This window comes from Chiloscyllium punctatum, chromosome 15 (assembly GCF_047496795.1).
Source record: "Chiloscyllium punctatum isolate Juve2018m chromosome 15, sChiPun1.3, whole genome shotgun sequence".
NCBI lineage: Eukaryota > Metazoa > Chordata > Chondrichthyes > Orectolobiformes > Hemiscylliidae > Chiloscyllium > Chiloscyllium punctatum.
The window spans coordinates 56,666,464-56,679,363 of NC_092753.1; the positions used below are offsets into that span (position 1 = coordinate 56,666,464).

Consider the following 12,900-nt stretch of genomic DNA (forward strand, 5'->3'; position numbering starts at 1 on the left):
ACCACCTGCAAGTTCCCCTTCAAGCCACTCAGCATGCCTGACTTAGACATTATTAGATTAGATTACTTACAGTGCAGAAACAGGCCCTTCGGCCCAACAAGTCCACACTGACCCTCCAAAGAGCAACCCACCCATTCCCCTACTTTTACCCCTTCACCTAACACTACGAGCAGTTTAGCATGGCCAATTCACCTAACCTGCACATTTTTTGGACAGTGGGAGGAAACTGGAGCACCTGGAGGAAACCCAAGCAGACACGAGGAGAATGTGCAAACACCACACAGACAGTTGCCTGTGGTGGGAATTGAACCCAGATCCCCGGCACTGTGAGGCAGCAGTGCTAACCACTGTGCCACCGTGCCGCCCATATATATTGCCATTCCTTCGTTATCATAGGGTCAAAATCCTGGAATTCCCTCTTGAATGGCATTGTTGGTGTATTTGTAGCACATGGACTACAGGGGTTCAAAAGCACCTTTTCCAGGGCAATTAGTGATACACAATAAATGCTGGACCAGCCAGCGATGCCCTCGTCCCACAAGTGAATTTTAAAAAAAATTCACTGGTTCTTGAAGTCTGCCCAGACCTCATGCCAACATTGTTACACATTTACACATTTCTTTCAAATTAGTACCATCTTGACATCCTTATTTGGCCATGGATAATACGTCCTTCTCAAATAGACTTTCTTTCACATTATGAAAGGTCTTTGCTGAGAGTTATTAGATACCACCTTAATATGTGGGAGTGCATCGGAAACATCATTTCAAGATTTATAAAATATTTAGAACTATTTGAACAAAGCAAAAGAACATAACACTTTTACCTGAACAGCATCTAATTGCAAGTACTATCTTAAGTCCATTCAAGTTTTGCCATTCTATACCATGAACTTAAAGCTATGATCAAGAAAACCTATAACATTTAAATTAAATCCAAGCCCTTTTGCTTTCTATATGTCCAATCTACACACACTGTTCGCTCTAGAAATCAAACCTTTTATCATTAAAGATAATCTAGTTACGCCTAGTGTAAGAGGTTCTTACCATCTCGTTCTCGCTCACTTTCTGGTCTAGCCCTTGGTCCAGTATCAGACCAATCCCCTCGAAGTCTCAGACGTTTGACAGGCGGCTGTCTGATCTGAGGATGAAATACATTGAATGTGTGAGAAAAGAAGCTCCATTCAAATGTTTTGAAATATAAATAACTGGTAAACTGTAATTCACCATCGTCCATGGGACGTTACTGGCAATCTCTGGACAAGAGACAGAAAAGTGGCTAATCAACTTGTGGAGCACAAACATGCATGGGGCAAGGCAAGGAGGTTAACCAACAAAAACTACCAAATCAGGGTCAGGGATGAAACTTGCACTGTTCGTGCTAATCTGCTCTGAGTGGAACAGAGTGCAAATAAATTCAGCAAATCATAACTGGGAATTCTCAAGACTGTGACATCACCACCAGTAAAAATGTACTCAACTACAAGTTGTAATCTCATGGTCCAGTATATACCTCCTACCATCATCATCAAGCCAGGGGATCAGTTCTGATTCAAGAGGGCAGGAGGACACACCAGCAGCAGCATCATACATCCTTAAATTTGAGGTGTGAACTTATATCACAAGACTATTATCATTTCCAAACACAAGGAGCAGAATGCTACAAAATCGAGCTAAGTGATTTCACTACTAATGAATGAGTTCTAAACTTTTCCATCCTACTACATCTAAGAGTGAATAATGGTGGACAATGAAGCAAATATCAGGAGGATGGGGCAACATAAATATCCCCAACTTCAATGGAAGTCTGGAACATCAATAAAGACAATAGCTGAATATGCAACTATCTTTAATCAAAAATGTTGACAGCACAATCCACTTCTGCCTTGTCCTGAATGCCCCAGCATCAGAGATACAAGTCTTCAGGCATCTCTGTTCACTACACACAAAAATCAAGAAATGGTTGAAAGCACTGGACACTGCAAGGGTGTGGTTTTGACAAAATTCTGGTAGTACACTAAAGATTATGTTCCAGAATTAACTTTGCTCCTTGCCAAACTCTCCAGTACAACTATAAAAATGGCATCTACTTGGCAATGTGAAAAAATATCCAGATATGTCATGTCCAAGAAACGCAAGACAAATCTAACTCAGCTAATTACTACCCTCTTGGGTCTTCTCTTGATAACAAATGATGAAAGGGGTCATCAGCAAAGCAATCAAGTGGCAATTAGTCAGCAATTGCTTGCAGATTGAAGCTCAATTTAGGTTCTGCCAGGGGGATAATGAAGTTAGAAGCTGAATGACCTCGGTCTAAACATTAAAGAAAGAGCTGAACTACAAAAGGGAGGGGAGAATGATTGTTGTGATATTAATGCAGCATTTCACTAGTATGTGACATCAAACAGTGCTGGTAAAACAGGTGTCAATGGGAATCAGGAAAATTTTCTCTAAGCACAGGCAAGATGTTGTGGGTGTTGAAGGTCAATCATCTCAGTCATAGAGTCATAGAGATCTACAGCATGGAAACAGAAACAGACCCTTCGGTCCAACCCGTCCATGCTGACCAGATATCCCAACCCAATCTAGTCCCACCTGCCAGCACCCAGCCCATATCCCTCCAAACCCTTCCTATTCATGTACCCATCCAAATGCCTCTTAAATGTTGCAATTGTACCAACCTCCACCACTTCCTCTGGCAGCTCATTCCATACACATACCACCCTCTGTGTGAAAGTGTTGCCCCTTAGGTCTCTTTTATATCTTTCCCCTTTCACCCCAAACCTATGCCCTCTAGTTCTGGACTCCCCGACCCCAGGGAAAAGACTGCCTATTTACCCTATCCATACCCCTCATAATTTTGTAGAGCTCGATAAGGTCACCCCTCAGCATCCGACGCTCCAGAGAAAACAGCCTCAGCCTGTTCAGCCTCTCCCTATAGCTCACATTCTCCAACCCTGGCAGTACCCTTGAAAGGGTTCAGAAAGGATTTACAAGTTTCACAACACCTTAACGATAGGAAGGAGACCAGAATTGCACGCTATATTCCAACAGTGGCCTAACCAATGTCCTGTACAGCTGCAACATGACCTCCTAACTCCTGTACTCAATACTCTGACCATAAAGGAAAGCATACCAAACGCCTTCTTCACTGTCCTATCTACCTGCGACTCACTTTCAAGGAGCTATGAATCTGCACTCAAAGGTCTCTTTGTTAAGCAACATTCCCTAGGACCTTACCATTAGATGTACAAGTCCTGCTAAGATTTGCTGTCCCAAAATGCAGCACCTCGCCTTTATCTGAATTAAACTCCATCTGCCACTTCGCAGCTCATTGGCCCATCTAGTCAAGATCCTGTTATAATCTGAGGTAACCCTCTTCGCTGTCCACTACACCTCCAATTTTGGTGTCATCTGCAAACTTACTAACTGTACCTCTTATGCTCGCATCCAAATCATTTATGTAAATGACAAAAGGTAGAGGACCCAGCACCGATCCTTGTGGCACTCCACTGGTCACAGGCCTCCAGTCTGAAAAACAACCCTCCACCACCACCCTCTGTCTTCTACCTTTGAGCCAGTTCTGTATCCAAATGGCTAGTTCTCCCTGTATTCCATGAGATCTAACCTTGCTAATCAGTGTCCTATGGGGAACCTTGTCGAACACCTTACTGAAGTCCACATAGATCACATCTACTGCTCTACCCTCATCAATCCTCTTTGTTATTTCTCCGAAAAACTCAAGTTTATGAATCATAATTTCCCACGCACAAAGCTATATTGACTATCCCTAATCAGTCCTTGCCTTTCCAAATACATGTACATCCCGTTCCTCAGGATTCTCTCCAACAACTTGCTCACCACCGACATCAGGGTCATTGGTCTATAGTTCCCTGGCTTGTCCTTACCACCCTTCTTAAAACAGTGGCACCACGTTAGCCAACCTCCAGTTTTCCGGCACCTCACCTGTGACTATCGATGATACAAATATCTCAGCAAGAGGCCCAGCAATCACTTCCCTAGCTTCCCACAGAGTTCTCGGGAACACCTGATCAGGTCCTGGGGATTTTTTTTTTTTAGATTACTTACAGTGTGGAAACAGGCCCTTCGGCCCAACAAGTCCACACTAACCTTTTCCATCATTATTTTAAATCTAATAGAATTATGGTCGCTGGCCCCAAAGTGCTCCCCCACTGACACCTCAGTCACCTGCCCTGCCTTATTTCCCAAGAGTAGGTCAAGTTTTGCACCTTCTCTAGTAGGTATATCCACATTCTGAATCAGAAAATTGTCTTGTGCACACTTAACAAATTCCTCTCCATCTAAATCCTTAAGACTATGGCAGTCCCAGTCTATGTTTGAAAAGTTAAAATCCCCCACCATAATCACCCTAGTATTCTTAAAGATAGCTGAGCTCTCCTTACAAAGTTTGTTTCTCAATTTCCCTCTGACTATTCGGGGGACTATAATACAATCCCAATAAGGTGATCATCCCTTTCTTATTTCTCACTTCCACCCAAGTAATTTCCCTGGATGTATTTCCAGGAATATGCTCCCTCAGCACAGCTGTAATGCTATCCCTTATCAAAAATGCCACTCCCCGTCCTCTCTTGCCTCCCTTTCTATCCTTCCTGTAGCAGAGAGATCACTCCAGAAGTCACTCAGGATAGATATTTTAATCAACCTGTTCAGACATATTATGACACAGCTCTGCATCAGGTGTTATTTGAACCTAGGTATCTGTTCTAGAGATAGGGACACTTTCACTGTGCCCACTAGAGCCCCAAGTTTCTCAGGACAGATTATTATTCAACCTGTTCAGATGTGATATTACAACCTTTGGAGCATACAGGCCTTGAACCCTGGTCTCCTGGCTCAGAGACACAGACACTACCACTGCACCACATGAACCCAAGCGCCTCAGGATAGTGTGTTAGACCCAACCATCCTCAGTTCCTTTATCAATGACCTCCCCTCTATTATACAGTCAGAAGTAGAGTTATTCTCTGATAACTGTGGAAACCTCAATACCATTCACAACTCTCAAACATCTTAAGAAGTCTGCATGCACAGGCTGCAATACCTAACCACTTCCAGGCCTCAGCTGATAAGTGGCAAATACCACACACAGGCAATGACCATATCAACAAAATAGATTCTTACAATTTTCTCTTGACGTGATTTGGTATCAGATACCACTTTGAACAGAAATTGAATTAGAATTGCAATAAAAACACTAGGGCTATAAGAGCAGCTCAGATGCTATGAATTCTACACTACAACATCTCCTGACTCCCCCAAATCCTGTCCATCAAGGCATTTGATAAGGTACCATATATCAGGCTATTTCATCGCCTTTGGTGTTAGAGGAAGTATATTGCATGGATAGGGGATTAGTTTAACTAATGGAAAGCAGTGATGTGGTGGTTGGTTTGCTCCATGCTGGTGGGTTGTCATACAGATGTTTCATCACTATGCTAGTTAACATCAGTGTGACTTCCATGAAGCAGTGTTGTTCTACTCTGCTTGATATTTATATAATCTGAGAGCATAGTGCTGGAAAAGCACAGCAGGTCAGGCAGCATCCAAGGAGCAGGAGAGTCTATATTTTAGGCCAAAGCCTTTCATCAGGAAATCCTGATGAAGGACTTTGGCCCGAAGCGTTGATTCCCCTGCTCCTTGGACACTGTCTGACCTGCTGTGCTTTTCCAGCACCACGATCTTGACTCTAATCTCCAGCATCTGCAGTCCTTAATTTCGCCTATTTGTAGGATCTGGTCTGTTAAGGTGGGCATTGTCATTTCTGTTTTTTTTCTGCAGTGTTTGTATATGGGGTCTATTTCTACATGCTTGTTATGGTTGAATATTCACAAAAACCTTAGGAAGGTAGACAGTTGGGAGAAAAGGGGTCATTTTAAGGACGGAAACTTGTAACCAGTAGAATACCACAGGGATCAGTGCTGGGGACAAAATTTCTTTTTACAATATATTTTAATAACTAAGGAAAGTGAATATAATATATCTAAGTTTGCAGATGTCACCATAATAGGTGGAAAGGAAAGTAGCAAGGATGGAAAAGTCCACAGAAAGTCGTAGACAGGTTCCGTGATTAGGCAAAAAAACTTGGCAGATGAAATATAACGTGGGAAACTTGGGGCTTACATACTTTGGCAAGTGAATATTGGAGCTGAATGTTATCAAAATGGAAAGAAATTACCGACAGCCACAGCACAGAGGGATCTGGGAGCTCTCGTGCATAAATCACAAACAAAAATAAATCATCAAATTCAGCAATCATATAGGGAAGGCAAATGAAATGCTTGCCTTTATTTCAAATGGAATGGAGTATAAAAATAGGGAGGTCTTGTTAAAATTCTACAAGGAACTAGTCAGATCATCCAGAAGACTGAACAGTTCTGGGTCCCTAATAGAGTTATAGTCATTGAGATCTACAGCACGGAAAAAGGCTCGTTGGCCCATAAAATCTGCACGAGTCTGCGCTAAACAGTCACCTAAAATATTCAAATCCCATTTTCCACCACTTGACCCAAAGCTTTGAATGCCTTTGCATCACAAGTACACATCTAAATGCTTCCTAAATGGTACAAGGACTTCAACCTCCACCACCCTTACAGTCATTGAGTGGCAGATTCCCATTACCTCAGTTGAAAAAGAATTTCCTCATATCCCCTCTAAACATCCTGCACATTGCCTTAAATCGATGATCCTCAACCAAGGAAAAAAAGTTTCTTTCTGTCTACCCAATCTATGTTCCACATAAATTTATACATCTCAATCCGGTCTCCCCACAATATCTTCTGCTCCAGCATATTTGATCCCTCTACGTAACACTAAAAATCTCCACCTCTTTGGATTATCCTGGTAAATATCCTCTGCATCCTCATCTAAAATAAGGATTGCAGAACCCCACACAATGCTCAATCATTAGCATACCAACCTTTTATACAATTTCAGCATAACCTCCCTGTGCTTGGGCTGTGCCTTGGCCAAGAAATGCAAGTCTCCCATATGTCTTCACACCAACCATTTGCCACTAAAAAGCCCATTTGACCAGCCTGCCTACACCCTCCTGTAATTGAAGGCTATCCCCCTCACTAGTTACCACTTTAACAATGTTTAGATCATATACAAACTTACTGACCAACCACCCTTCATTTCAATCCAAATCATATCCAATAAACAGCAAGGATCCCAACATTTGGGGCCCCACTGGACACAAGCTTCCAGGCACGAAAAGACCTCTTGACCATTACACTGTGTTTATTGCCACTTAGCCAATTCTGGATACAGTTTAGCCAAATTTCCTTGGATCCTACAGACTCTTACCTTTGCTCTCAGTCTCTCATGCAGAACTTTATCAAAAACCTTGCTAAAGTCCAAGTAGACTACATCAAAAGCATTGCCCTCATTTAGACACCTGATCACCACCTTGAAAAATTCAATCAAATTGGTCAGACGTGACCACCCTTAAGAAAACCGTGTTGACTGTTCATGATAAATCCCTATCTCTCAGAGTGCAGATTAATTCAGTCCTCAGAATTGTGTCTGAAAGTTTCCCCATCACTGATTATAGATTGACTAGTTGTAGTTTCCTGGTTTATCCCTTGTTTGCTTCTTGAATAACAGCCCTGCACTGGCTGTCGTCCGGTCATCTGGCACCTCTCCCCACGACAGAGAAGAATTGAAAATTATTGCCAGGACCCTTAGTATTTTCTTTTGCCTTACTCAACAGCCTGGAATACATTTCAATAAACCCTGGAATTTAACTACTTTCAAGCCTGTCAGACCATTCAGAATCTCCTCTCTTTCTATGCTAATTTCTTTAAAGTATATCACAGTTGTTCTCCCAGATTGCTACACCCAAATTGTCCCTCTCACTCGTGAACACTATATCAAACTATTCATTTAGAAACATACCCTGCTCCTCGTACAAATTTCCATTTTGGGCCTTATGGACCTTAATCTTTCCCTAGTTATTCTTCCTAAGAAAATATATACTGATATTAGAGGCTGTCTACAGAAGGTTCACAAGGTTGATCCCATGTATGAAGGGACTGTTACATGAGGAGATGTTAGGTAGATTGGGACTGTAGTCATGGGAGTTCAGAAGAATTATGTGACCGTACTGAAGCATAAAAGGCTCTTAAGCGGCTTGACAATAAATGCAGAAAAGATTTTTCTTCACTCGTGGGATGTAGGCATCCCTAGCCGGACGAGTATTCATTGCCAATCCCTATTTGCCATTGAGAAGGTGATGGTGAACTGCCTTCTTGAACCACTGCAACCTGGTTGGTGTGGATACATCCATCATGTCATTAGGTAGGAGTTCCAGGATTTTGACCTATTAATACTGAAGGAATGACAATATATTCCCAAGTCAGGTTGATGAGTAGCTTGGCGGGGACTTGTTTCAGCTGTCCTTGCCTTTTTAGATAGCAGCAGTTAAGGGTTTGGAAGGTGCTAACGTGACTTGGTGAATTTCTGCAGTGCGTCTCATATATGGCGCATACCGCTGCTACTGAGCATTTAGGAAGGGTTGGAATGCTGTGGATGTGGTGCCAATTAAGCAGGCTGCTTTGTCCTGGATCATGTCAAGCTTCTTGAGAGCTATTGAAATTGCAATCATCCACGTAATTGGGAAATATTCCATCACACTAACAACTTATAGATGGAGACAGGCTACAGGGAGTCAGAAGATGAATTAGTCACTGCAAGATTCCTAGCGTCTGATTTGCTCTTGTAGCCACAGTATTTACATGACATGTCCAGTTCAGTTTCTGGTCAATGGTAGTCTCTAGGATATTGTTAGTTGGGGATTCAGTGATGGCGATACCATTTAATAGCAAAGGGCAATAGTTAGATTTAGTTTTGTTGAAAATGGTTATTGCTGTGTGTCATAAATGTCACCTTGCCACCTATCAGCCCACGCCAGGATATTGTTCAGATTCAGATTGACTGATTCAGATCATAGGAGTCCCAATTGTTACTGAAGATTATATAGTCCTCTTCTAACCTTATCATGGAAGGAAGTTCATTGATGAAGCAGCTGAAGATGGATGGGCCAATGTCACAAAGATTGTGTCCCTTGCGGTAGAATCTAAAACCAAAAGGCGTTATCTCAGAATAAGAAGTTGTCTATTTAAGACAGAGATGAGGATGACTTTCTTCTCTCAGATGGATCTATAGAATTCTTTGTCGCAGAGGGTCTGGAGGCTGTGTCATTAAGTATATTCAAGGCTGAAACAGGAAGCTATGTAATCAGTAGTGAATCAAGGGTAATTGGGAAAAGGCAGGGACGTCAAGAAGAGAATTATCAAATCAGCCATGATCTCATTGAAAGGCCGAGTAGATGCAATGCTTTGAATGGCTTACTTCTCCTTCTACGTTTTATTGTCTTACATGGCACTTGCATGAATGAATGCAGGTCTACAATAAGCTCTGGAAGCAGGGTGCAGGGGCAGCACAGTGGTCAGCACTACTGCCTCACAGCACTAGGAACACGGATTCAATTCCGCCCTTGGAACTGCCTGGGTGAAGTCTGCACATTTCCTGTGTCTGCATGGATTTTCACCAGGTACTTTGGTGATTAGTCATGGGAAATGGAGGTTTTACAGGAATAGGGTAAGGGTTTGGATCTGGGTGGGATGCTCTTCAGGAGGGTCGGTGTGGACTTGATGGGTTGAATGGCCTGCTTCCAAACTGTAGGGATTCTGTGGTACTAAATGAAATGCAGCAGAAGGCATCTCATCACCAGCTTCAAGGGCAACTAAGGATGGGCAATAAATGCTGGCCCAGCCAGTGACACCCAAATCCTATGAATGAATAAAAAAAGCTCATGATTGGCACAACATCCACCACCTCAAACATTCACTCCTTTTCATGGTAGATCTGTGAACCATCTAAAGGTTGCACTGGCAGTAATTCACTAAGGCTGTTTGAACAATATCATCCAAATACGCCATCTGGAAGAACAATAGTAGATGCATTGAAACATCCCCTACTCAAACCTCACGTAGCTGAATGAATTCACATGGAGGAGAATCCATTGATGTTCAGTGTTCCCAGGTTAAAAGCCAAATGTTTCAAGGGATTTTTTTTTGAGGCTGCAAATTCTTGCCTTTCCTTTTATACCAGACACACACTCCTTATTAACATTTAGACCTTGTTTGTGTGTTTGATGATACATTTTATTATTCAGCTCAGGATCAGTAATTATTAAAGTTTTCTCTCCCTTTCACACAAGGAACTCATGTAATTGGCTGCTTAATTTGATTAGTGCATTTTAATTGTGATGCTAAAAAGGATTGTCAATCTTTGTTGCTACCAGCTGAGTGGATTAAAGAGGGGAGTCTTGAAGTCTTTCTTAGGGCCTGTAATATTTAATAACAGGACTTCATCAAAAACTTTTGTTGGTTTCCTAGCCACAGCTAGCCAGTTGAGCAAATCAAAGTTCTGTGGTATGCAAACATATGAATTGAAAGAAATCAATGACTGGGCCCTCGAGCCTGGTTTACAATCATGGCTGACCCAATTATTCTATATTCCATCTACCCCAGGAACCTTTCATTCTCTTGCTGACCTCTGCCTTCAGAGCATTCAAAAGCACTGCTTACACTGGTCTTTTGAAGAAGAGAATTTCAAAGAATCATGACCATTTGAGAAAAAAAAATCCTCATCACTTCCTTACATTTTTTTAAAAGGTGATCCCTGGCTCTAGATCCTCCGAGAAGAGGGAATAAGCTTTCCACATATATTTGGTCAAGACCACTCAGGATTTTGTGTGTTTCAATCAAGTCGCCTCTTAAACTTACTTTCTAAATTCCAATGGATACAAGCCTGGCCTGCATAACCTTTCCTCATAAGACAACCTACCTTTTCTTGGTATTAAATCTGGTAAAACTTCTCTAAACTGTGTCCAACATATTTGCATCCTTCTCTCAGTAAGCTGAACAATATGATATACTGTACGCCACATGGAGTCTCACCAACGTCCTGAATAATTGAAACACAACCTCCCTACCTATGGACAGAATAGAATTTTACAGTACAGAAGAAGATCATTCAATCCATCATGTCTGCATAAGAAAAAGCTACCCATGAATACTATTCTCCAGCCCTACCTCCTCAGCCCTCTAAAATTTATCACTTTCAAATATATATCCAGCTCTCTTGTGAAACCTCTTATGGAATCTGCCTCCCCCACTCTCTCAGGCAGCACATTCCAAACACTAACAACACTGAGTAAAGTAGTAACTCCTCATCACAGTCCAGATCTCTTGTTAACAATCTTAAAATTGTGACCCCTAGTTACTAGTATGCCACCTATGGAATATCCTCCTTTACCCTAACAAAATTGCTCAAAATCTCAAACACCTCAGTAAGGTCAGCTCTTAATCTTCTCTGGCCCAAGGACAGCAAGCCCAATTTCTACATTCTTTCCATGTATCTAAAATCCCTCATTCCTGGTATCATTCCAGGACTTAGCATCCTTCCTTAAAAAAAGGTTCCCAGGATCAAACAGTACTCCAATGTGGTCTGAGCAATGACTTGTACAGGCATAGCACCACTTCCTTGATTTTTTTTACTCTATGCCTCTATTTATAAACCAAAGAATCCTATAAGCCTTCATAACCCCAAAGTCCCTCCTTCTGTGTCATCAAAGTTGTATCATTGAGCCTATATTGTCCCTCCATGTTTTTTCAACCAAATTGCATTACTTAACATTTCTCTGTATTGAAATTCATCTGCCAACTGCCTGCCCATTTGGCCAACTTCTCAATGTCCTTCAGAAGTCATTCGTCCTCACAATTCACTGTTCTCCTTAGTACGATCCTTACAATAAACAACAACTTTCTATTAGCTTTCCTAGTTTCTTGTTGTAATCACATGCATGTTGGGAAAGGAAGATAGTTGAGAAAAGAAAAATAATGAAGAGGAAGAAAATAAATTGTGGGTCAATCAATAAACTGATTGTAAAAATGATTGAGATACTTCAGGAAGTAATCCACTGTATAACGTGGTGGGAGAAAGAGATCAGTCAGAAGAGTAAGGTTATGGGAGTTCCTAGCTTGTAAGCATTGTTCAATTTAATCACGACAGTGGATTATAACCTTTAATTCCTTATGGACGTATTGAACTTTTAATCACAACATATTTTGAAAAGTCATACAGCCACAAGATCTTGCAGGTGTAGATCTAGTTATTGTCTGACAAAGCCCCACAGAGAAACCATGGAAAGTGACACATGAAAATGTGCTAACTCAAACTTCAAAATAAACCCTTCAATAGGGAAATCTTATTCAAATCAAATTCGTCTGTGATCTTTTATGGGTACTGAAATAATGAGGCGCCTCTGGTTTATGTCCCAAACTACAGATATGAGAGTTTTTTCTTTATATACAAAAAAAGGATGAAAAACCTTTGGTCGGTTTGAATTAGCGGGCTAATTAGCAAATGCGCTGCGAAGGCCACATCTGTAGCAGAATCACCTACCCTTGCACTACAGATAGAGAAAGACTCTTACTTTGAAAACAGGAAGCCTAGTAAGCTGGTGGAGTTACCATTGAAAAGGAAACAAGATTAAAAGCCAGTCAACTAATTTGCAGAGCCAATAACCTCAAATTCAATTGTTTCACTGCCTTTTATTATCAGTATCATCCAACTTAACATCTGTAACATTTACCATCAAACCAAGAGATTGATTCCTACATCTTTTTAACGGATATCTTTTTACTCAATTCACATTTATAATCTGTGCATGTATATCACATTTATCATATTTATTAACTAATAAACTGCTGTTTCATTAACTCAAGAAAGCTCTTAAAACATAAATATATTTGAATTGGAGGAGAAAAGTATCCAGAAGCAAGGTATCCTT

General features: G+C 41.3%; 1 protein-coding gene across 7 annotated transcripts in view; it reads right to left on the reverse strand.

Annotated features, from left to right (window-relative positions):
* The window catches only part of dcaf6 (ddb1 and cul4 associated factor 6), a 225,207-nt gene that overhangs the window by 143,869 nt on the left and 68,438 nt on the right, over positions 1–12,900 (reverse strand). For all 7 annotated transcript variants that reach the window (XM_072585183.1, XM_072585182.1, XM_072585186.1 and 4 more), the window contains exon 8: positions 1,047–1,140. In XM_072585183.1, coding sequence (XP_072441284.1) covers positions 1,047–1,140 — 94 coding nt within the window. The remainder of the gene's footprint in view (positions 1–1,046; positions 1,141–12,900) is intronic.